This window comes from Oratosquilla oratoria, chromosome 13 (assembly GCF_046742065.1).
Source record: "Oratosquilla oratoria isolate Oo_2021 chromosome 13, ASM4674206v1, whole genome shotgun sequence".
NCBI classification, from domain to species: domain Eukaryota; kingdom Metazoa; phylum Arthropoda; class Malacostraca; order Stomatopoda; family Squillidae; genus Oratosquilla; species Oratosquilla oratoria.
Genome location: NC_134789.1, coordinates 69,445,297 through 69,467,114, shown reverse-complemented (window position 1 = coordinate 69,467,114; position 21,818 = coordinate 69,445,297). Strand labels below are relative to the sequence as shown.

Genomic DNA, 21,818 nt, shown 5'->3' with positions numbered 1-21,818 from the left:
TTAGCTTACTTAACGCGGTTAGCAAGATTTAAACATTTAAATCGAGGAGATAAAACGTGAGATTAGATATGCAAACTTCTGACCAACATTTTTCGTTTCTTTTCCTTTTGTTTCAAAAACTGATGCACTTTGTTCCTAAATAAATTCTCTCTCTCTCTCTCTCTCTCTCTCTCTCTCTCTCTCTCTCTCTCTCTCTCTCTCTCTCTCTCTCTCTCTCTCTCTCTCTCCAATTACGCTGAAGGTTTGCCTCTAAAATAGACTATTGGAATCAGAATCACATGATCATAAAGATTAAAATCTAAGGACTTTTTCTTGTCCATGAGGTCCCCAGCCTCGTCGGTCGCCACCCTCCCATCCTCCTCTCTCACGCAGCGGCTCAGTCTGTTCATCGTCTTCGTCAAGAGTAGCGATCGTTTTCGGCGCTCGCGTCGCTTGCTCTATATATTTACCTTTCACCATCGATAACCAGCTCTTCTATCCTTGAGGACAACATCACGCCTCAGAGGTGATAACCAGCGCTTCTATCCTAGGGGATAATATCACGTCGACAGGGCGTGGTTCAAGGAGTTGATTAAAAAGGAATTTAAGAAGTGTAACAAACTGGAAGGACATTGTAACTAAAAGTGATTAGTATTTTTTTCTAGGTAAATATTCAGTATCCAGTGACAAAAGAAAGGGTAGTGAATGGTGGGATGATGAAGTGAAGAAGGTAGTAGAAGAGAAGAAACGAGCATTCAGGGACTGATTGCAAAGTAAGATGAGAGAATCATATGAGAGGTACAAAGAAAAAAAGAAGAGAAGCAAAACATAAGATAAAGGAGGCAAAAAGGAGAGCATATGGGGAAGGAGTATGTCAGAGAAAAATTAAGTTAATAAAAAGATGTTTTGGAAGGAATTAAGAAAGAAGGGGGAGTTGAGTCAAGTAGAGAGGAAAAGATGAAAGGCGCAGATGAAAAGATCTTAACAGAAGAGGAGGCGGTAAGAAGGTGGGCAGAGTATTTTAGAGAGCTGTTGAATGTGGAGGAGGATAGGGAGGGATTGGTGGTAGTAGTGGGAGGCATTTAGAAAATGACGATGATGGTAAAGGAAAATGGAGGAGAAATAAGAAAAGATGAGGTACAAGTAGTTTTGAAAATTGTGAGAGCAGGTAATGCACCTGTGTTTGATGGGCCTCATGGGTGTCTGAAGAAGGGAGGTACAGTAATAGTAGACTGGCTAGTGAGGTTGTTTAATTTGTATCTGAGTGAGGTTAGCGTCAGAGGACTGGAGGAGTGTCTGTATAGTTTCACTTTACAAGGGAAAATGGGACAAATGTGATTGAAGTAGTTTTAGAGGGATTAGTTTGTTGAGTTTAGTTGGGAAAGCATGTGGAAGAATTTTAACTGATAGGATTAGTAGAGGAGCAGAGGTAATTGGTGAGGAACGGTGTGAGTTTAGGAAAGGTAGCAGTTGTGTGGATCAGATTTTTGTGGTAAGGCAGATATGCGAGAAAAATTTAGCAAAATGTAAGGATTTTTTGGGGCCTTTATGGATTTTGAAAAGCCTTATGACAGGGTAGAAATGTATTTTGGTTACTAGGTAATAATTTTGATGTGGCATGCATATCAAGCTCCCTTATAATGAATATATACATGCCGCATCAATATTATTACCTAGTAACCAAAAATACCTTTCTATCTACCCTGTCATAAGGCTTTTTAAAATCCATAAAGGCCCCAACAAATCCGTACATTTTGCTAAATTTCTTAAGTTTCTCAAAGTCCGTTTTGCTGTACATCATTCTTCCTTTTCTGTATTTCTCATTTCTCTCCATATATAAATCCTCCTTTAGTTCAAGTCCTATTAATATCTTATCACTCTTCCCAAATGATATTTCGTATTCAATTTCATCCACAATTTCAGGTTCTTCTGTAAATATTAAATCTAGTCTCGACGGTTCTTCATCACTTCTATATATTTTTTTTTCTTTTACCCATTGTCATTGCATGTTCTATAGTCATGCCAAGTAATACATTTCCCCATAGATTCTCTTCGCCTTTCACTACCATCTCTTCCCAACAGATTTCTTTACAGTTAAAATCTCCCATATGTACCAGATTACCATCATCCTTCAGCATCTCGTTTAATGAATGCCTTGTGTCTTCTAACACCTTTGAATGCTCGCTCTCTTTCCAAGAGTCCGTTTTTGGGGGTACATAAATCACTACAAACTTTCTACTTTTCATGTCCCTATCTTCAGCTTTTATCATGATCATTTCCACTTTGTTTATACCCTCTGTAACCTTCGTCACATTTATTCTTTTTTTTTCTTGGCTAAGAACACGATTCCTCCACCCTGTTCCTCGCCTCTATTTTTGACCCAGTAATTATATATAACCCATGTCCAACACTATTTGGTGGTAGTGAACCCCTTAATTTCGTCTCTGGAATTCCCATTATGTCTGGTTTTCCTTCAGATAGGTAATTCATTTAGTTAACTTAATCCTGAGATCAATCTGTCTATGTTAGTATAAGTCATTTTTTTCCATCTCCATCTCACTTTCTGTTCCTTTCGTTTCATTTACCCAATCATATAATTGTCTCAGCCTCATGTCTAAGACTCCAATAGTACTCCTTTCTTTCAGCCTCCGTTTTTTTTTTTTTTATGTTATTCCTGAACCTTTTTCTTTTTCTTCATTTTTGTCCCTCTTTTGCACTCTGTGTTATGTTATGATATGCTATGCTAGTCTTCTTTTCTTTTATTTTTTCTTTTTCTAATGTTCATCACGCAGCAATTAATGTCACAATTTGTTAAATTTCTTACCTTCAGTCATAAATTTTGTCTGTCGTCGCCTGTCAACTTTGGCAGACAAGATAGAGAAATTTGCAGGAGTGGTTCGGCAGATGTTGGCATAGGCGTTAGACTCAAAGAAATATTTGGAATAGGCTCGTGTTCAGCAGTGGACTACGGATGATTGACTGGTATACTGGAAACATGACTGACACAAGCACAGTTTGTTGAGGGACTACTTGCTATCACCACTCAGCATATTCTCCTCTACCCATTACTCTGGCTTTCGTTCAACCATTTGTAATTTCAGAGTAAAAAAGGCGACAGGAAAGTAGTTTCTTTCATGGAAAATACTGCAAAAGGTTGCCATGGCACAACACTGATCTCCCAATTTCACTATTTTTATTTTTATTTTTTTAGTTTTCTTGCCTAACTTCATTATGAGACGACCTATAAAAATAGTATAATAATAATGATAATAATAATAATAATAATAATAATAATAATAATAATAATAACAATTCATAATGATGATGATGATGATGATGATGATGATGATGATGATGATGATGATGATGATGATGATGATGATGATGATGATGATGATGATGATGATGATGATAATATTGATAATAATAATAATAATAATAATAATAATAATAATAATGATAATGATAATGATAATGATAATGATAATGATTTATAATAATTATAATAATTATAATAATTATAATAATTATAATAATTATAATAATTATAATAATAATTATAATAATTATAATAATTATAATAATTATAATAATCATAATAATTATAATAATTATAATAATTATACTAATTATAATAATCATGATAATCATAATATTAATAATAATAATAATGATAATAATAATAATAATGATAATAATAATAATAATAATAATAATAATGATAATGATAATAAAGATGATAATGATAATAATGATAATAATGTTAATAATAATAATAATAATGATAATAATGATATTAATAGTAATAACAATAATGATAATAATAACAATAGTAATGATAATAATAATAATAATAATAATAATAATAATTATAATAATAATAATAAAAATAATAATGATAATAATAATGATAATAATAATAATAGTAATAATAGTAATAATAATAATAATAATAATAATAATAATATACGGTTTATTGGGTATAGCACATATGTGTGAATATAATGTTTATACATATACATGTAATGTATTCAAACCTATAATACATGTACGCACATATGTAATATTCGGTCCCACAAACAAAAATAGTTCACCGAGGAAGCTCAAAGGATTTTCTTTTCTATCACATTCAACTAAGGCACCTTGGCCTCAGCTTTCTACGCACCTTCGAGTGTTGACTTCGTACATCGACCGACATTACGTCACGAGGACCTACGTCACAATCATGAAAGTCCACTTCAGGTAAGAAAAGACCCTCAAGAATGGCTTTTATTTTATTTCATTGTTGTTGTTGTTTTTTGCGTTTATAAGTTAAAGAAAAAAGGTAGATTTTTTTTTAATGATAAGAATGTAAAGAATACGTCTTATTGAGTGTAACATGTGAAGTGCATTTGTAAATGTCAAAATTTAAGTAAAATTTGAAAACACTGAAGAACCAGGCATGAGCGTTCGTTTTTTCTACAGTATTTACTAGTTTACTAGTTTGGTATTTCGGCAACTGGCAACTTCATGTATTTACAACGTGGATTTCTTATCACATTGCTGTAGTGATTAAGTACGTAATATCAGGAAGAGTTAAATAAAATAACATTTCCCAGATTTTTTAATACCAATATGAAAAGATTAGGTGTTTCGCATTGGAAAGACTAAACACTGATTTAGCAACCGTAATCAGTCCACTTCTGACTCCATTTTCAAACCTTGTTCAGGTCTTTCTGCGGTGATTCACAATCCGTTTCAGTATACAATTTCCTCAGTAATTTAGCGTCGTCTGCAAAAAGCTCATGTAACATTCCACATCTTAATCCATGTCATTCACATAAATAGCAAACATTATTGGAGCCAATACTGTTCCCTGTGGAATTCCACTAATCACCTCCCCCAAGCTGAACCCTTTCTCTGAGCACTATCCTCGTTTTTCTTCCAAGCAAAAAATCCTCCATCCATTCCAGTAGTTTACCTTGCACCCCTCCCATGGTTTCCAGTTTTATAAATGATTTTTACGTGGCACTTTTCGAAAGCTAACTGCAAGTCTAGGAAAGCACAATCAGCCCATCCATCACTTTCTGTATCACTATTAGTCTTGAGTAGAAACAAATTAATTTTGTGGCACATTATCTTCCCCATCTGAATCCAAATTGTTTCGGATTTCTTATATTGTTCTCTTCCATGTGTTTTATCCATCTATTCTTAATAGCCTTTTCACAATTTTTGGCTACAGTACTTGCAAGGGAAACCGGTCTGTAATTTGTTGGATCTTCTTTGTTTCCTCATTTATATATTGGTACAATATTGGCATTTTCCAGGTCATTTGGTATTTTCTCTTCTTTGAGTGAATAACTTCTTATATTATACATTTTGCCTATTAATCCTTCTTTACATTCTTTTAGTATTAAATTTGCTATTCCGTTTGGGCTGTGTGGTTTCCTGACGTCAAGGTTCGTTAATTTATCTATTATTTCTATTTGTGCCCTCATGAGGGGGGAGGGATCACATTTTGTTCCCTTCGTCCCAATGTTGTATTTTTTCTCTATTGAAAACCGACTTGAAGTGATTGTTCACGACTTCAGTCATTTATATATATATTATGTACTCTATATTTCCATGACGTGGTTTCACAATTTCCTGTTTATTCTTAAGTTAACCATTCACATATCTATGGAATAGCTTAGGTTGATCTTTACATTTTTCTATGATGTCTTTTTCGTAGGTTCTTTTTCTTCACTGTGCACTTTTACATATTCCTTTGGTTTGTGTATATTTGCCATTTTCCGTTTTTTTTTTTTTTTTTTTTTTCTTTTCCAAGCTTCTCTTCTATCTTTCGCCTCACTGATTCTTCTGTTGAACCAGCTCTTATTGTACACCTTTTACTGCTTCTGTCTTGGTACGTATTAATTCACTTCTTCATTGTAAATTTCCATCAAAATCATCCATTTCTCTTCCATTGTGTCTCTCCATTATAGATTTTTTTCCCAATTTGCTTTTTGAAATAATTTCTTAAGTTTCCGAAAGTCCGTTTTGTTGTACACCATTCTTCCTTTTCTGTATTTCTCATTTCTCTCCATATATAAATCATCCTTTAATTCAAGTTCTATTCATATTTTATCACTCTTCCCAAATGGTATTTCGAATTCAATTTTATCCACAATTCCAGGTTCTTCTGTGAATATTAAATCTAGTCTCGACGGTTCTTCATCACTTCTATATATATTTTTATTTTACCCATTGTGGCATTGTATGTTCTATATTCATGCCAAGTAATACATTTCCCCATAGATCCATTCCGCCTTTCACTGCCATATCTTCCCAACAGATTTCTTTGCAGTTAAAATCTCCTAGAAGTACCAGGTTACCTCCATCCCTCAGCATCTTGTTTAATGTCTTGTCTTCTAACATTTCTTAATGCTCGCCCATCTTCCAAGAGCCCGTTTTTTGGGGGTACATAAATCACTACAAACATTCAGAGTGTGTGTCATGTCTGTACTTGAAAAAGCTGTAACAAGCGAAACGTAGTACCAATAAAGGTTTCGATCTCACAAGGTGTTTATTCTCACAAACATTCTACTTTTTTTAGTTGGGGGGGCTGAGCAAATTTTGGGAGGGTTAATAGTAATATGATAATACACATCACATATATTATCCTCGTTTCAGAAGGGGAGGGGGTTAATGGTTGGGCTAGCACTGATGGCTGACAAATCTTTAGCCCTGGCAATTAAAAACTCCACTTAATAAAATTATTTCAATGAGTGTTTTAAATTTCAATTTGCTCATTTCAGTTGGGGGGGCTGGCCACTTTTTTGGGGGAGCTAAAGCCCCCCCAAGCCCCCCCCCCCTGGTGCAGCCACTGTCCTGAACCAATGGACAGGTTTATTATGTGGGTTATTGGGGGAGTAAGAATTGTGGCTCCATCCTTAACAAACCTCGCAGGAATCTCATCTAACCCTGTAGCCTTATTGGCACTTATGCTAGCCAGTAATTGGAGCACTTCTTTTTGAGTGGTCTTATGTAGTTTGAAACACTTTGTGGACTTGTCTTTATAGTACTGAACGTACCCCAGCCCAAACTTCCCAGAACCCGTTGGGAGGGATTTAACTAGTTTTGTGGCTATGGTTGTGAAAAAGGTGTTGAAGTGGTTGGCTATGGTGTTCCTATCAGAGTTAAGCGTGCCATTTATCATGAGTCCTATCCTGTCTACTTTGTTGCTAGGCTTTGTGTGAACTTCTAGGGTCTTCAGTGTCTGCCAAAGCTTCCTTGGATTTTGTTTGTTCTGGTGCACCATCTTAGTACAATAATCAGCTTTGGCTTTTTCCTTCCAATATTTCACCTGATTCCTATAGTACAGAAAGCCATTATAGTCCTCCTGATTTCCACATTCAGCATTTACTTTTCCTACACTAGCCCTCAGTCATGGTTCCAAAGAAAGCAAAGAGTTATACTGGTCAAGGAAAAATAAAAGTTGTGAGAAAAACAATCGAAGTGAAGAAAAAAAATATCGCAAAACACGAAAATAGCGTTAGTGTATCTGAACTTGCTGTCCAGTACGATATGGCAAAGTCTACAATTTGCTCTATTCTCAAGAATAAAAAAGTGATAAAGTCGGCTGATGTTGGAAAAGGAGTGACCGTCATTAGTAAACAAAGACCACAAATACTTAAGGAAGTGGAAAAGCTTTTGCTTGTTTATATAAGTGAGAAACAGCAGATGATAGTATCTCTGAAACATTTATATGTGAGAAAGCGTTAGCTTGGGAACGAATTTATCTCTTATATTTGTAATGGGAATATGATTCGATTTTCGAACAATTCAGTTTTAGAACAGATTTTTGAACGAATTATGTTCGAAAACTGAGGTTTGACTGTATATAGCAAACATTATCGGAGCCAGTAATGAACCCTGTGGGACTCTGCTTATCATTTCTTCCCAAGTAGAATTTTTATCTCTGAGCACCACTCTCATTTTTCTTCCATGTGTATTTACCTAATTGTATCATCTAACTGTAGTATACAGGAAAGGAGCAGTGCTAATTAGGTCCCATCTCCTATTCTCTAATTTTCTAACAAACTCATAAATAATCATTAGGTTTTGGCCTCAATATATGTTTTTGTCTAATTACCAGATGCACATGGAGGACTTTGGCACTGATCCTGGGGACCCTGGCAGCTATGATGGCACTTGTTCTTGCACTTACCTTGGGTATTCTCCTGACATCACTAAATGGCAAGTATTCTCTAATTTCACATGGGGTAGCTTTACCAGTAATTTTCTATATACAAACATCCTAGATAATCATGTGTACATCTAAACATATACATGTACCTACAACCATGTTTAGTCATTATAAGAAAATATGGTTAGTTTTCTTTATATGTATTTCCTAGTAACATGTAATACACCATGATGTACAGTGATCTTGATGATTTTTTAAAATAGTTTTCATAATGATCAAGAAGCTTATTTTTACCTAAGCTATTAATAACATTTGTTTTCTTTTAGAAATTACCTTGATCAACTGATGTAAAACTCACTTTTTTATTGTTCCATCCAAGCTCTGATACATCTTATTTCACAGTTTAGTTAGTGATCACTATCAAATGCTATTGATTTTCTTGGGTTAATGAGGTTTTCATGCTTATATGTAACTTGTAATGTATCTACTATAATGATCAATTTTCAAAGATAGAAAGAGGATGTGGGGAGCCACCTACTGCGACCCAGGCCTTTTGGAACTTTACGGGGAAATCCGAAGTTGGCACCAAAGTGGCCCTAATATGCCCAGCACCTCTCATCTTCCCCGATAACTCCAGCAGAATCTCTACCACCTGCACAAAGAACCTCCGCTGGACTCCTCCCCAGTGGTCAACTTGTGTGAGTTGCAGGGGTAGGAATAGAAGTGAAAGTGAGAAGAGGGGAAGGAGACGGGGAGGATGGGGCAGGGAGAGGAATTAGTCTGGGGAAGGAAATGGGGGGAGGAGGACACAATGGATTAATTAACTGATCTATATATATGTAATGACACACATAAATAAGTACACCTAGATAAGTACAGACACATGGAGATACTATCTATATACTAAGGGCTTCTTCCCCCTTACAAAGGAGGTAGCCAAAGTCAAAAGGCATATACCCACCCCAACCCATTCCACTCCCACCCACCACCCTTTGCTCTCTCCCATCTTAGCTCCTCACAGATGATGGGTCATCCCTGTATCCTCCCCTCAGCCCTGGGTCAGAAGCAATGCAGCAAGACAGCACATCCACAGCAAAGCCACTTCACTTAACCACTTCAGTATGATGATGTCTATGTAGGCTTCACGAGGCACAAGTGGGTACACGAGGATGCCGATGTCAGTGACTCAATTATATATTTTTTGTAGTTATACATGAGTTTCCCCTGGATTCTGTGAGCTGGTTTGACCATGTTTTCTGTGTTTATTATTACTCAGAGTAAAAGAGAATGAGTAATACAACAGTGACTTTATATTTGATAATGCAAGTAATGTAGTAGTGAGAATTTGACTTGTACTGAAGTGGTTAATTGGCGACCCCATTCTCTTCCCTCTCATGCATAAAAAGAACAGGAGGGAATAAATCCTTCCGGGCTGTGTCAAAATATCATCCACACATAACCACTTCCTAATCCCCCATCTCTCATCCACTCCCTTCCTTGAATCACAGTATCATCTATACACAGCCTTTCTCCACTCACCATTCTTTTCTGCCTTCTCCCATCCTTGCTCAACAGACATCCCCTTCCTGCTCAACCTCCCCTTTCACCCCATCTATCCATATCATCCTCAATCATTCCCTCGTTTTCACTCCATCCACCTCTGTCTTCCACACCCCTTTTACTAATCTTTCTTCACTCATTCTTTCCATGTGTCCAAACCATCATAATACTCTTTCATCAACCCTATCACCCATCTCCTTTTCCACCCCCATTTGCCTCCTCACACCCTAGTTTCCCACTCAATCCAACCTTGTAACCCCTACCATACTTCTCAGATATTTCATCTCAAACACATTTAAAACTTTCCTCTCTGCCTCTCTTAAATTCCATGTATCTGCCCCATACAGTGCTGCCAGCACAATCACCCATTCATATAATCTCTTTGCATCCATTCTCAAATACCTATTTCTCATTACACGTTTTAATCCCCTAAAGCACTTACTTGCTTCTCTCAATCTACAATCTACCTCCACCTCCCTCTTCTACCACATGACCCCAAATACCTAAAGCTATCTACTTCTTCCAGCTTCTCTCCTTTAAGACTTACTTCCAAATTGCTGCCATCCTCTCCCCTTGTACATCTCGTCACCTTTTACTTATATCTACCTTAAACTTTCTCCTATCACATACCTTCAGAACTGTCTTCAACTCCCTTAATCCCTCCTCTGACCCTGCCACAAGTGCAGTGTCATCAGCAAACAACAGCTAGCTCACCTTCCACTTTTCTACATTTTCTTTAATCATCTCCAGTCCCCTGACCATTACCCTCACCTTTGCCTCCCACACAAAACTCCCCACCCATGTACACGTTGAACACCTATGGGACATGACACATCCCTGATGCAATCCCACCTTTACCTCAAGCCACTCACTCTCTCCATTTCTAATTCCAACACAGGCTCTACTACTGTTGTAAAAACTCCTGACTGCTCTTAGCAGCTTTTCACCAATCCCATATATTTGCAAAACCTCCCACAATGCCTTCCTGTCCACCATGTCATAAGCCTTTTCCAAATTCATAAAGACCCAAAAAATATCCTTACTTTTTCCTAAAGTTTTCTCACATATCTGTTTTACCACAAAAATCTGATTCACACAATCCCTACCTCTCCTAAATCTACAATGTTCCACATCAATTACCTCCTCTGTTCCTCGCCTAATCCTATCAATTAAAACCCTCCCATAATCCTTCCCAACTACACTCAACAAACTGATCCCTCTGAAGCTATTACACTCACATTTGTCCCCTTTTCCCTTGTAAAGTGGAACTATACAGGCACCCCTCCAGTCCTCGAGCATTCTACCCTCCCTTAGACACACATTAAACTAAACAACATCTCTTGCCAGTCCACTATTACTGTACCTCCTTTCTTCAGATGCTCCACATGACACACATCTAACCTAGGTGCCTTACCTGCTCTCATCATTTTAATAACTACTTGTACCTCATCTTTTCTAATTTCTCCATTTTCCTCACCCATTACTGTCATTTTCTTAGCACTTCCCATTGCTACCATCACTCCCTCCCTATCCACCTCCACATTTAGCAGCTCCCTAAAATACTCTTCCTATCTTCCCCTTAGCACCTCCATCTTCCATTACCATCTCTCCATCTGCACCTTTTACTTTTTCTTTTCTAGTTGATTTGCCCCCCCCTTCCTCTTAATTTTTTCCAAAACATTATTTTATTAGTTTCAAAATGTTTTCATACTCCTCCCCCATTTTACATCTACCTTCCTTTTGTGCCTCCTTTATCTTTTTTTTGTACCTCTCATGTTTCTCTCATCCCATTTTGCAACTAGTCCTGAATGCTCACTTCTCTTCAACACCCTTCTTCACTTCATCATCCCACCACTCACCACCTTTCTATTCCCTCCCATCTTCCTTGTTCCACACACTATCTTTGCACACCTTGTTACTCCCTCCTTGAAATATCCCTTTCCTCCTCCACTCTTACCTTTACTCTATCCTTCACCACCTCCCAAACTTCTCTCAGCTTCTCCTGGTACTCCTACTCCCTTTCATTCTCATTTAAACAGTTTAACCGAAACACCTTCTTACCTTCTGTCATTTTCTTCTTTCTCCATCTATCCCCCTCTCTCAACTTACCTTCCACCATAAAATGATCTGATATTCCCCCACTCTCTTCTCTAAGAACATGAACATCCAAAACTCTTCCTGCTCTTCTCCTGGATACCACTACATAGTCCATTAAAGCCTTATCAATTGCCCCTCCATCCACCACCCTCTCCCATGTGTACTTATGCTTAACTTTTTTCCTAAACATTGTGTTAGCCAACTCTCTCAACATATCTCCAGCATCAACTCTCCACTATATTTTTTACCTGGCACTCCACATTTCTCAACCACTTTGTCTACTAGTTCACCCCCTACTCTAGCATTGAGATTTCTCAATACCACTACATTGACATTTCTCCCAAAAACTCTCTATGCACTCATATTCAGACATGTATGATTCACACGCACATTCATATACTGGTATATACCAAAAGGCCCTTTCTCCCATATAAAGGGATGGCCAAGACAAAGCATAAATCCAATCTTCATCCATCCACCATCCAAAAGTCATCCCTACCCCAACACACTGCTCAGGTCAAAGACAATAACACAAATTTGTATTACTATAGGTTCGAAAACTGGAGCAGTGGTGTGAGCTGGAAACTAGAGGTTCACTTCCACACCTGCGGGTTACTGTACACCTGCTCGACAGAGGAACTGACCTTTCAGTGAAGGTCATACTCAGAGGAAAGCTCACCTCATTGATGCACCTTGATCTTGACACAAGCGACATGACAAACTGCCATTATGGTCACCAGGACATTAATCCTCAAGAAGTTTTTGCATCAGGAGGCCCTCTAATGACAACAAAGCTGGCAGCTGCTGCAGTCTCCTCTGTACATTTCCTCCAGGTGGGGCAATATGGAGTGTCTAATATTCTCACTTCCAGGTTCTATTCTCTTAGTCTCTTTTTTTTAACCGCAGAATTCATAAATTCACCAGTTAAGACAGGTTTACATCTTCCAATATCTTAAGTGTAATATAGATGTACAGTCACTCAAAAAAGAATCAGTTAGTGGTTTTAGGTGTTCGTGGTAGATGAGTGAAACAACAGAATCAATGTTCCTGTACAGTTGGTAGTTGTGACAGAGTTGCGCCTTACCTTTTCCCTCCATTAAATATGTGGTGTAGAATAAGCATTTAATGCATGAAGATATGACAAGATTGAAAGTAATTATACTTGCACCAACAAGAATTGTTAATATTTCATTGTTACTGAAATCACACACACACACACATGTAAAAATACGTAGAGAAGAAAAATGTAAATATGAGAAAGACATAAAAGATGAATGTAAAAATCAACCAAACTATTATTTAGATATATAAATGGGAAACTGAAAAACAAACAGGAATTAATGAAACTACACCAAGGGAATACTGAATACAGAGAAGATACTGAAATGGCATAAGTTATGTGCAAATATTTTAAGTCAGTTTTCACTAGAGAAAAAGTAAAACCATAGGTTGAAGGGAGAGAAGTGGAATCCCCCCTCCCCATGAAGGAAATAAGAATAACACGGAAAGAAATAATGGATCAAATAATGAACCGTGGTGTCAGAAAATCACACGGTCCTGATGGAATAGCAAATTGGATATTAAAAGAATGTTAAAGAAGAACCAATAGACAAAATATACAAAATAATATGTTGTTCACTCAAAGAAGGAAAAATGCCACAAGATGGGAAAAATGATGATATTGTACTAATCTATAAAAGAGGAAATAAGGAAGTTCCAACAAATTACAAACCGATTTCCCTTACAAGCACAGTAGCTAAAATCTGTGAAAAAGTTACAAAAGATAGATAAAACATCTGGAGGAGAATAATATACTAAATCTGAGACAATTTGGATTCAGACAAGGAAGATTCTGCACCACAAATTATATCTGCTTTTACTCGAGACTACTAGATATAATACAATAAAAGGACAAATGGGCCGATTGTGCTTTCCTAGATCTACAAAAAGCTTTTGATAAAGTCCCTCACAAAAAACTATTAATAAAGATGGAAACCATAGGAGGGATACAAGGTAAACTACTGAAATGGATGGAGGACTTTTTGCATGAGGGAAGAGGTAATTAGTGGAGTCCAACAAGGATCAGTGCTGGCTCAAATGTTTGCCATTTATGTGAATGACATGCACAAGGGAGTGGAATGTTATACGAGCTTCTTTGCAGATGATGCAAAACTGTTGAAGAAAGTGAGTACTGAAATGGACTGTGAATCATTACAGAGAGATCTAAACAGGGTTTGGGAATGGAGTCAGAAGTGGGAAGTGAAATTCAACACAGAAAAATGTAGCATAATGGAGTTTAGAAAAAAAAGGATATCTGGAAGATATAAAATTGGTGAAAAAGAAGTTAAGAAAGAAGGATCTGAAAAAGACCTGGGAGTGATTATCACAAAAGATATGTCCCTAGACAAACATATAAACAAGAATGTTGGCGAAACCTACAACTTACTGAGAGCAATAAAAGTGGCTTTAACCTACTTGGATGAAGAAATGGTAAGGAAAATACTAGTCACAATGATAAGGCCTAAATTGGAGTATGCAACAACACTGTGGTCATCCAACACAAAAAAGAATATGAAGAAGATCCATTTGAACAAGTTGTATAGACACGGTAAAGGAAACATGGACTTTGAGAAAGTCGTTAGACGAAACGTCAGGAATAAAGCTTCACCTCCAGTCCATGTTTCCTTTACCGTGTCTATACAATATGAAGAAGATTGAGATCATCCAGAGAGCAGCTATGAGGATGGCCCCAGAACTCTCAAAATATTCATATGAAGAAAGATTGATGAAATTGGAGTCGCTGACTACAGAACAGAGGAGAGTGGTGACTTGTTGACCATCTATAGAATTATGAAGGGCATGGAAGTTCTTGACAGAGAAGACTTGTTAACTTGGGATAGGAGAAACACAAGAGGACGTGGAAAGAAGCTTAAAAATGACAATTATAGAAGGGACCTGAAAAAGAATAGCTTTCCCCACAGAGTGGGGAACACATTGGATGTAAAAACAGTGTGTGCAAAAACAATACAAGAATTTAAGAGCAAACTGGATATGGAGACACCACAAGCTTAGCTCCCCTTTCCTGTAAGATAAACTAAGTAAATACACACACACACACACACACACATCGGTCAAAGTGACAAGGAAGTTTGGGACTCCAGGAAAACTTCAAGTTTCATCGATCTCAACAATGAGGGAGTACCTTTGTTGTATTAATAGGGAAGGGGAAAGCTCATGGTGTAATGGGAAGGTGAATAAAAAGGAGAAGGAGAGGGATTACTGTGTGTTCTGCACCCCACTTGTTTACACCTCTTCTAACAGAAGTGTCAAAAGCAGAAATATAGATAATAGTAGATCAATGGAATGAGAAGATAACTGCTTTTATGGATTTAAGGAGGGAGGAGGTGACAACCTCCCCTGACTAGTAAATCTAGAGGAGAAACTAAAAAAAAATCAACAAAGTATGGGAGGTTAGGTTTAACCAATTAGCACTAGTTACCCAAAGAGCTTATAAACTGGAAGAACCAAAGGAGAATCAAAACCTAACTAGAGAAGTAAAGGATGAGAATGAGGAATAATAAAGAGAATAGTCAAAGAAGGAAAAGTACAGGATTGAAAAAAAGCAAATATTGTACCAATATATAAAGAAGACAAAGAAAATCCAACAAACTATAGATTGGTATCCCTTACAAGCACAATAGCAAAAATATGTGAAAAAGTTTTTAAAAATAAATGGAAGAGAACAATATACTAAACCCTAAACAATTTGGTTTTAGAAGTGGTAGATCATGTACAACCTTAATATGCTTTTATTCAAAATTAATCGAAATAATACAAGAAAGACGGATTGGCAGATTGTGTTTTCTTGGACTTTTGACAAATTACCACACAAAAAGCTACTAAGAAAGATTGAAATAATAGGTGGAATACAAGGAAAATTATTGGAATGGATGAAAGATTTCTTTAATGGAAGAAAAATGAGGGTGGTACTTAGAGACAAGAAATCAAATTGGGTAGATATGATAAGCGGAGTCCCCCAAGGCTCTGTATTGGCTCCAATGTTTGCTATTTATATAAATGATATGGATGAAGGAGTGGAATGTTGTATGAACTTCTTTGCAGATGATGTGAAACTATTAAAGAGAATAAGTACAGAGAAAGACTGCAAATCTTTTCAAGAAGACCTGGACAAAGTCTGGAAATGGAGTCAGAAGAGTGAAGTGAACATCAACATTAAGAAATGTAGTATAATGGAATTTGGAAAATAGAATCTCAGGTCAATATAAAATTGCTACAAAGGAAGTTAAAAAAGTAAACTTGGAAAGAGACCTAGTAGTAACGATCTCAAATGACATGACACCAGACAATTATGTCAACAAATTAGTCGGAGAAACTTTTAACTTATTAAGGTCAATGAAAGTAGCCTTTGACTACATGGATGAATGGTAAAGAAAATACTAGTTATACTGATAAGACCAAAATTGGAATACGCAGCAAGACTATGGACACCTAATACCAAAAGAACATAAAGAAACTAGAAAGAATTCAAAGAGCAATGAGAAAGATGGCACTAACAATTTGCAATTTGACATATGAACAAAGATTGGATAAACTAAATTTACCAACCCTGGAACAAAGAAGAGAAAGAAGTGATTTGATAACCATTTACAGAATTATGAAAGGGATGGAAATTCTTGATAGGGATGACCTACTAAAATGGGGCAGAAGAAATACAAGAGGACACAAGAAGAAACTTAAGAAAGACAGTTGCAGAAGAGATCTGAAAAAGAATATCTTCCCACACAGAGAGATAGATATCTGGAACAAACAGAAAGAGGAAAGAGTGAGTACTAAAACTATACATGACTTTAAGAAAAAACTGGATGCGGAAAGATACAATAACGGGTCATACGAGCATAGCTCTCTTCCCGCAAAATACAACTAGGTAAATACACATACACCAGAGCATATGCAATAGATATCGCCACACAACATCTTTTTGGCCTAGACAACACTACAGGCTCTCTTGTCTACATGACAACCCCTACCTTTAACTCCCTTTCTCAGCTACTTGCATTATAATAAAACACTCCAGAGCTCCTTAGCAGTTAACAGGTTGTTTCTTCCTAGTAATATAACATTTGTGTAATATATAATGGTGGGATGAGGAAACAAAGAAGGTTGTAGAAGAGAAGAAGCGAGCTTTCACAGATTGGTTACAAAATAGGACAAGGGAGTCATATGAGAGATACAAAGAAAAGAAAAGAGAAGTAAAGCAAAAGGTAAAGGAGGCAAAGAGGAGAGCAGATGTGAAGTGGGGTAAGAGTATGACAGAAAATTTTGAAAGTAATAAAAAGATGTTTTGGAAAGAAATTAAGAGAGGAAGAGGAGGCGAATCAAGTAGAGAAGAAAAGGTAAAAGGTGCAGATGGAGAGCTGATAATGGAAGAGAAGGCAGTAAGGGGAAGATGGGCAGAATATTTTAGGGAGTTGCTAAATGTGAAGAAGGATAGGGAGGGAAAGATAGTTGCAGTGGGAAATGCTAAGAAAATAAGAGTGATGACTGAGGAAAATGGAGGAGAAATAAGGAAGGATGAAGTGAAGGCAGTTGTTAAGATGATGAAAACAGGTAAGGCACCTGGTCTGGATGGATGCCATGCAGAATGTCTAAAGAAAGGAGGTACAGTGATGGTGGACTGGCTGGTGAGGTTATTTAATGTTTGCTGGAGAGAGGGTAGAGTGCTGAAGGACTGGAGGAGTGCCTGTATAGCTCCACTCAACAAGGGAAAAAGGGACAAGTGTGAGTGTAGTAGTTACAGAGGGATTAGGTTGTTAAGTGTTGTTGGGAAGGCTTATTAGAGGATCTTGATTGAGAAGATTAGGAGAGGAACAGAAGGAGTAATTGGTGAGGAACAGTGTGGATTTAGGATGGGTAGAGGTTGTGTAGATCAGATCTTTGTGGTAAGACAAATATGTGAGAAAGCTATAGGAAAGGGGAAGGATGTTTTTTGGGCTTTTATGGATCTGGAAAAAGCTTATGATAGGGTAGACAGAAAGGCACTGTGGGAGGTTATGCAGATATATGGGATAGGAGGAAAGCTTCTAGGAGCTGTCAAGAGTTTTTATGAGAGTAGTAGAGCTTGTGTCAGGATTAGAAATGGAGAGAGTGAGTGGTTCGAGGTAAAGGTGGGACTTCGTCAAGGATGCGTTATGTCGTCCTGGCTGTTCAACTTATACATGGATGGGGTAGTGGGAGAGGTAAATGCAAGGGTAGTGGGTCAGGGATTGGAGATGGTTAAAGAAAATGGAGAAAAATGGGAGGTGAGCCAGCTGTTGTTTGCTGATGACACTGCGCTTGTGGCAGGATCGGAGGAGGGACTGAGGAAGTTGGTGACAATTTGGGAGAGTATGTGATAGAAGAAAGCTAAAGATAAATGTGGGTAAAAGTAAAGTGATGAGATGTACAAGGGGTGAAAGTGGCAGTAGACTGGAAGTGAGCATTAAGGGAGAGTGACTGGAGGAAGTGGATAGTTTTAGATACTTGAGTGCAAATGTGACAAGAAAAGGTGGAGTGAAGGTAGAGGTAGAATGTAGATTGAGAGAAGAGAGTAAATGCCTTGGTGGAGTGAAGAGTGTAATGAGGAATAGACATTTGGGAATGGATGCTAAGAGGAGACTGTATGAAGGAGTGATTGTGCCAACAGCACTGTATGGGGCAGAAACATGGAACATAAGAGAGGAAGAGAGGAGTTTGATTGTGTTTGAGATGAGGTGTCTGAGAAGTATGATGGGGGTTACTAGGCTAGATAGAGTGAGAAATGAGGAGGTGAGGAGAAGAACGGGGGTGGAAAGGGAGTTGGGAGATAGGGTTGATGAAAGAGTGTTGGGATGGTTTGGACACATGGAAAGAATGAGTGAAGAAAGGTTAGTAAAAGAGGTGTGGTAGGCAGATGTGGAGGGAGTGAACATGAGGGAGCGTCCTAGGATGAGATGGATGGTTGGGGTAAAAGGGGCTTTGGGGAAGAGGGGAATGTTTGTTGACGAAGGATGGGAGAGGACAGAAGACAGGGGTGAATGGAGAATGGTTGTATATAGATGATGCTGTGATGCATGAGATGGAATGTGTGGGGGATGGGGGGTGAGGCAGTATATGTGAGAAAACTCTGACGCAGCCCAAAGGGATTTCTCCTTTTATGCAATGGGGGGACGGAGAGGGGGGGTCGCCGATTTAATGAAGCGGCCTTGCTGTGGATGTGCTGTGTCTGGCGACACTGCTTCTGACCCAGGGCAGTGGACAAGGTGCAGGGATGACCCGTCATCCAGGAGGTGCTAAGATGAGAGGGAGGGTGGAGGAGTGTGGAGTGTATTCAGGGATGGAATGGGTGGGAATGATTTTATGCCTTTTCCTTTTTGGCTACCTCCCTTGTAAGGGGGAAAAAGCCTTGGTATATGTAGGTATAAACTTAAATATAATTTCAATATTTTAGATGTCTTCACTGAATGCCTCTATAATGAAGACATATATTCATTAACTGCAAAGCTATGAGAAACACTGGTGCATTGATACAAAGGCGTACCAACAGTTTCCAAGTCTTTTGAACAATATGTCAGAGTACAGCATTTACTTACATCTATTTACATATGATTTCTTACCGATACTTTTTTGAGTGACTGTATATAGAAGGATTGAACCCAGCCCAAATGATTTACTAAAAATTTTGTCTGGCTTAGGTCTGCCCTTCTTTTGAAGGAAATTGTCTGGTGATCATTGTGGTACCAGCCCACCTGGTAACTGGAGTAAAATCACTGGTACTTTGAGTAATCCTGTATATCTAGTGTCATAACCCTTCATCCACAAGGTGCTGAGATGGTAGAGACATGAAATGAGTATGAAATGGGTGTGTGATTGACTCAGCCACCCTCCATCTCCCACATACAAGGACTAGGGCCTTTGGTATATATGTATTTATGCAATATTAACATGGATCTCTTTCATGTCATGTTTTCCTATGTTGTGCAGATACAAGATTCAGTGATCGACCCTGCCCTTCCTTATGAGGTGCGTCTCCGTGGAGTGGGTTCAACTGTATCCCTAGGACTTGTTCAAGGATCCCACATCAATGTCACCATCTTCCACATACAGGAGGAGACTTCAGTCGCATATGCCCTCAATAGAAATAAGCACCTTTTCCTCAGTGGGTATTATTCTGCAAAAATTGGTCGACTACCACATTCTGACCAACTGTGGCATGCCTTCAGAGTCCTTGAACAGTCATAATTTATCAGTGATAATTAATTAGTCCATGTTCAAGGACAAATTGACAGCTTCCTATCACATATTGCCATTCAAATTAAAAACTAGGATACTAGAAGTTTTTGTTGTTTTGACATTTTATCTGTGCACTACAAAGTCTACTACCAAGTCAACCCATGCACATGTAGAAGGATTTTGCATAGTATGTAATTGTCCCTCAAAATAAACACAAAACAAAACATAACAAAAAAATTAAATATGCTGGAACTGGAATATGTGGCTCACCTGAGTTTCTGTGGGCCACACATTAAATGAAGTATCAAGTCAGGTAATATTAAAGCTTTGATGCTATGGTCATGCACCAGGAAAGGGAGAGAGAGTTGACCTAGGTATTAGCAGACTGATAAAATATAGCCCTGGTGGATATAATAGTTCTTGTTGATCAATGTCTCTACCTATTCGCATTGTATAAAACAACACAACCTTATATACATACTTGACCTTCATGGAGGATGCACTTTCTAGTAACAACAGATATTTGTATTTCTTATATCACTGACCTATAAGGTGAATTATAACTGCTGTATCTAGCTTTGTTTTTATGCCTTTGTTTTTGGCTACCTCCCTTGTAAGGGGGGGTAAAGCTATTGGTATATGTATGTATGTACAGTATGTATCTAGCTTTACTGAATGGAAAGCCTCAGCCCCACAGTAGCAAGCAATCCCTCAGGCTCACCCACACATCCTTCTAGAAAGAAACTTGCAACTGTTGTCATTGCGAGTTGTTAATGTGAGTCTTTTTCTCTGTCACTGGCTAGGAGGAGGAAGAAGAATTGAAGTTGGTGTAGGAAAAGAGGAAAATGAGGAAGCATAAAGGAGGAGGAAAAATAGGAAAAGAGCAATTGTCAGATGTCAATTTTCCCTATGTGAAAGCATAAGGGAATAAACAGTTGATGCTGATAAGAGCGAGATCTCGGGCTTGGTCCATAAACTGAGTACTTGCCCCATGAAACATCTCTAGATGGAGGTGAAGGTGTTGATAATTTTTTAAAACACCAAACTATACCAAATTCAATACTCCAGCAACTCCAAGACACCAGCCTCATGGCTCCCAAGTAATTGACAATGGCCACTGGATTGGCTCACAAGCCACACAAGAAAAATACATTGCAGTGTTGTTTGTGTAAGGCAAGATTGGGACAGTATAGGGTAAGATGTTCTGTATTTACCTAATTGTAGCATACAGGAAAAGAGCACTGTTCATAGGATCCTGTCTCTTACTCTCCTATTTATCACATGAGGGACATATGCATATTGAAAGTGAGACCTAGGAGTTTGTCCAGTGGTAGAGGTTGGATGTTTAATCTGTTCAGTATTTCTTTGATTCATAACTTTCTGGGATGAGCAACAGCACTAAAGACTTTCAAGAGAAAGCTACTATTCTGTTGTTTCAGCCACAGTTCCATGGAATTTTGCTACCTGTTTTGTAGTTGATGTGCCAAGTCATGATCTTATGCAAGAAAAATCCACTTCAAAAACAGCCAAGACATTACCTTTATATCCACTGTGAGAAAAATATACTCTATTTAAAACATCAGTGATGATCTTTATTCCCTGTGTGAGAAATACCTTCAAAAAATACCCAAAATATTCACAATACTTCCTTTGTAAGAGTCCAAATTGGAGAAGACACCCAAAACATTAACATCATTTCCTCAGTGACAATCAATCAGTCTGTGACAAAATAAGATTCAGGAATATA

General features: G+C 37.8%; 1 protein-coding gene across 2 annotated transcripts; it reads left to right on the top strand.

Annotated features, from left to right (window-relative positions):
- The first annotated feature begins 380 nt into the window (after window positions 1–380).
- LOC143032488 (uncharacterized) lies at window positions 381–21,706 on the top strand. 2 transcript variants are annotated; one of them, XM_076197363.1, is made up of 7 exons: window positions 381–505; window positions 4,118–4,221; window positions 8,096–8,196; window positions 8,660–8,844; window positions 12,355–12,636; window positions 19,823–19,997; window positions 20,875–21,706. In XM_076197363.1, the coding sequence occupies exons 2-7, from the start codon at window positions 4,205–4,207 to the stop codon at window positions 20,928–20,930; spliced, it is 816 nt and encodes a 271-aa protein (XP_076053478.1). In that variant the 5' UTR covers window positions 381–505; window positions 4,118–4,204; the 3' UTR covers window positions 20,931–21,706. The 2 variants fall into 2 exon arrangements, with proteins under 2 accessions (XP_076053478.1, XP_076053477.1); XM_076197362.1 differs by having other exon boundaries at window positions 19,823–21,706.
- Window positions 21,707–21,818: the final 112 nt, after the last annotated feature.

Coding starts and splice junctions, on each gene's coding strand:
- LOC143032488 (XM_076197362.1), top strand. Junction 8,197..8,659: donor TCTCCTGACATCACTAAATG/GCAAGTATTCTC, acceptor TTTCAAAGATAG/AAAGAGGATGTGGGGAGCCA. Junction 12,637..19,822: donor CCTCTGTACATTTCCTCCAG/GTGGGGCAATAT, acceptor TATGTTGTGCAG/ATACAAGATTCAGTGATCGA.